The 4,820-nt window shown below is 35.2% G+C and overlaps 1 protein-coding gene across 1 annotated transcript in view; it reads right to left on the bottom strand.

Moving 5' to 3' along the window:
• LOC106869419 (sarcoplasmic calcium-binding proteins I, III, and IV) overlaps positions 1–4,820 on the bottom strand; it is a 70,351-nt gene that overhangs the window by 51,764 nt on the left and 13,767 nt on the right. Inside the window, exon 2 of the mRNA XM_014915151.2 lies at positions 3,741–3,862. Within this exon, the coding sequence (XP_014770637.1) occupies positions 3,741–3,807 (67 nt within the window). The 5' untranslated portion in view covers positions 3,808–3,862. The remainder of the gene's footprint in view (positions 1–3,740; positions 3,863–4,820) is intronic.

Below are 4,820 nucleotides of genomic sequence, written 5' to 3' on the forward strand. Positions count from 1 at the left end.
TATATATGTATATATATATATATAAATTTTTGTAGAAAGACGTGCAGAAAGGAATTAATAACGAGAAAATTCATAAAATACGAAGCTATGTAATATGCTTTTATATGGGAGTCCTTTCAAAAACTATTTGTCTGCTGTACTATGTAAACCAGTTTACGTCCAGAAGCATCTCTATATCTCCAATGCAAAACTTTATTTTTCGTCAAATTGTATTTCAAGTCAGGTTTCACTTCTTTGAAAGAAATTGAAATTATTAAACGATCACAACACTAAGTTCTTCACCCAATGCTGGCAATATCTTTAAAATTCGATTAGCTTTGAACATACACCATGTTCTGGATGTTTTGGTATTCTAAAACCTCCTACAGTCAATTTGTGTGCGAAGACATTTCATTTTGGTTCACAACGGTTCCTGATAATATTCTAGAATTTTCTAGGTTCGGTTAGAACTGATTTAGACGAGGCAGGGAATTAGCCTTATAGCAAACATTTTAATGTGATATTTTAATGACTAAAAGAAGAATAGGGACCAAACACATCGTTATATCAACAGTTTTAATTACTAAAACAGAAGTTTTCTGACAGTCTGCGGTTTTAGAAAATCGATTGCAACAAATATTTGCTTGGAACAAGAATTAATTCACCTAATCGTTCTCGTAACCAAACAGGTTTTATTCTCACAAGCATCAGCGCAGGTTGTATATAAACAGTTCATCTAATGGCTTCTATGAATCTATTTATCCAGCGCAACCAGGAAACATTATATATATGTCTCCCGACGAAGATTCTTTTTCGAATCATTAGACATCACTCGTCGATAAAACAATTTATGTTATTTTCAATTGTGTGTACTCATTATTCGCCGACGCTAATCATAACTAGTTTTGTCGAACCCTGCTGTTACTTTGTCTTCACGCCTAATTACATCAAACTAGCTTGACAAGTTAACTAATGCTAACTATATTTCCGTGAATTCATGTCTCATTCAGTTGCCGCCAGAAATATAATCGTCACCGCACTTCGCTTCCTATAACTCTTAAAACTGCACGATAATGAAATTTTCAACATCCCTAAACACTGGCAATCCGTCGGTTTAAACGACAAGAGTTCCAGTTGATCCGATCAACAGAACAGCCCATTTGTGGAATTAACGTGCAAGTGGCTGAGACCTCCACAGACACGCGTACCCTTAACGTAGTTCTCAGGGAGATTCAGCGTGGCACACAGTGTGACAAGGCTGGCCCTTTGAAATACGAGTGCAATTCATTTTTGCGATCTGAGTGGACTGGTGCAAAAGTGAAATAAAGTGCCTTGCTCAAGGACACAACGCGTCACCGGGAATCGAACTCTCAACCTTATGATCGTCAGCTGAATAACGCGTGACTGTAGAGTTCTCAGCCACTTGTACGTTAATTTATATTATTGGTCTCTATGTCACTTTTTCCTTACAGGGAGAGCTAGAATTGCCTAATAGATATTAACATAAATATTGACATAAGGCGGCGAGCTGGCAGAAACGTTAGCACGCCGGACGAAATGCTTAGCGGTGCTTCGTCTGTCTTTACGTTCTGAGTTCAAATTCAGCCGAGGTCGACTTTGCTTTTCATCCTTTCGAATTCGATAAATAAATTAAGTACCAGTTGCGTACTGGTGTCTTTTAATCTATTGCCGCCACAACTCGCCGAAAATTTCGGGCCTTGTGCCTAGAGTAGAAAAGAATTTAATGTTGTTAAAGAATTCTTCATTGTCTTTCATAGAAACGACTCTCCTGCAATAAAAAAGAGACGACGCCCTCGGTACTGAATACTTGCTAACACAAGGAATTGCGATGTAGCATTAATATTAGCTCTTCTCTGAAGAATTAATATTAAATAGCAGGTCTGATGTATTCGATTACGGTATGAGAGAAGAAAAATCATGTACCGTCACGGAGATCAAATTACTTGCAGGTGTGAAGATTTGTTCCAAAATCAATAAGAAGGAGAATATTTATGAAGACCTTATTCGAAACTGTATATTTCGAAGACAGTGTTCATAAATATTCTACCTGATATTAGAATCACATTTGTATAAATAATTATTGGTGCTTTTGACTGTTAGTAAACGCCAAAGTGATGATCTCGAAAAGTTGGCAATTTCGAAGAAAGTTGATCAGTTATTATGCAACTTACGAATAGAGCCTGAATAACAAATAGAGTCAGAATAGCAAAATTATGCAAGAATTTTTCGAAAGTTCAACGCCTAACATCCAATATCATTTTTCTCAGCGATGTAGATCTTGTTATTTTTGGGGGTTTTTAAAAAAAATTTGATGCAGATCCTTTCCAGGAAAAGAAATTAAATAAGCAAAAATAGAAAAGAAAATATATACATGCATCAATAGGTAGATACATAGGTACATAAATGCATACATAAATATATTTATTTATTTATATTAAGGGCATTACTACACGTAAATGCCTCACGCTATTAGGGACTCTTAAAGTCAAAACTACCATAATAAATACACAGTGTACCCTGTGTATTTATTATGGTAGTTGTGACTTTAAGTGTCCCTAATAGCACGAGGCATTTATGTGTAGTAATGCCCTTAATATAAATAAATAAATATATTTAAAGGGAATAATTATAATTTTTTTCCCTTATGAGGTTTTCACGCTGACTACTTGATTAAATTCTTATAAAGATTTTATCCTATTTTAAAATGCATTCATAAATATATACGTATATAGGTGCATGCATGTGTGCATATGTGAGCATATTGTAGATGTGTTATTCATCCATCCTCCGACGCTGTTGAACAACAAATATCAACCGATTGGGACTCAGGGTACGGGTAGCACTAATAATCCTTTCGATTGCTGAATACAAAACATATTTCGCAATTCCTCTTTTGGGGTCATCTCACCCTTGTAGGCCGATCCATCGCAAGGTTACCAATTTCTAGGCGAGGGAACTGGGGCCTGTAATCAGAACATCGTTGCTACAAGTTGTCAAAGGTACATTAAAACATGTAAAAGATTCATGCATTTCAGCATACCGTAATGTCTACATAAACTATGTCATCCATGCTCTCGCGCATGCGTATACGTACGTATAAATATTTAGTAGCATAAGTTTGTGATGGCATCCTTGCTTGTACGCATGCGTCTGTGCGTGCAAGCAAGCATTCAATGCAAGAGTCTTGCTTCAGGAGTTATAAGTGGAATCTTTCTTTCGGTGATAAAACTAACAACGAACATACAGTCAACATACGTACATACATACACACATACATACATTTATACATGCATTCATACACACACACACACACACACATATGCTTGTATGTATAAATGCTCACTTATACATGCATACGAAATAATCGGGAAAAGCTAAAGTTTTCAGCCTAATAAATTGTACTATATGATATGTATTATATGGTCAAACTATACACAGCAAAAATACTAATGACATTATAAATATCCAACATAATATAGGCCTTTCCTGGGGACGAGAAATTTCCGAAGTGAGAGCTTTGTTCCATAGTCTGAGCTTAACCCATTTTTATAAGCAAAATTCAAAGACTTTCTTGAATAAATTCAAAGAACAGAAAAAGATACATAACGAGTATCAGTCATTATAAAAACGAACGTTCGTATATTTCGTATCTTTTGTCAGGACAGTCTCTTCTTTTGAAAGAAAGCGCACGAAGACCGTTGTAGAATAAATGTTTAATAAAACAGCAGTATATTGCTTACCATAAAATGTGTTAAAGACACGAAGGATTTTGTTCTTTTGGAAATCGGAAAGTTGTTGGTTTGACATTCTGCTTTGTTACTTGGTAATGTTTCCTTAACGGAGGAGAATACACCAAAGATTTCTGTAGGATAAAAATAAGATAAACAATAGATAAATACATGACTCTTCAAAAGAAAAAAACAAATAAGTAGTTATATATAGATAAATATATTCACGCGTATGTGTGTATGTATATGTATGCGTGCTCATCTGTATAATTATATATATATATATATATATATATATATATATATATTTGTATGTATTTGTGTGTGTGCGCATGTATTTGTATACATTTGTGTGTATGAGCGCGCGCACTTCTCTATGTGAAAAAATAGGGAAATACTAGCATACAGATTAGCGATAGATATACATACATAACGATAGATTGACAGGCGTACATAAAGATGCTTAAATGATGTCGACACTAAATATATTCGATCTTTGAAGTAAATGTGTATGTTACACACATACGCACGTACATATAAAGTTTTGGACAGCATAGCATCAACAGAGTCTCTTTATTGTAATAGCTAATATATGGTTACGCTTCCATTCTGCTTCTTTGCATGGTGAGCACAAGATGGACGGTTTATGGGTTTTGTTGCAGTTGTTTTCACCAAATCTTACGAAGGTACATGTAAATGAGGCCGTTGAACCTCGTAACGTGTTCGTCACTCACCACAGCACCCTAACAATCAACTTTATGCCACAAAATTTCTTTTATAACTGCCTACTCTATCGCTTCCAAATAAAAATAGATTGTAAAAAAAAGAACATTCAACCTTTCTGCTTGTTCTGCTCAAGTCACCTCACAGTGCACTAAATCTCCATCTCTTCATCATCTTCAGTGGGTCCCACCCTCTACACAGTGCGCCAATACCTTCTTATCCATTCCTCTGTAGCACATCTATCCTCTAAATTTTTCAATTCCTCTCCACATGTGTACCTTCAAATATTCCGATTTAACTACGACTCGTTGGTCTCGATGGTGTTACAAACATCAAGAAAGGAGTATATATATATATATATATATATAT

This window comes from Octopus bimaculoides, chromosome 10, assembly GCF_001194135.2.
Source record: "Octopus bimaculoides isolate UCB-OBI-ISO-001 chromosome 10, ASM119413v2, whole genome shotgun sequence".
NCBI classification, from domain to species: domain Eukaryota; kingdom Metazoa; phylum Mollusca; class Cephalopoda; order Octopoda; family Octopodidae; genus Octopus; species Octopus bimaculoides.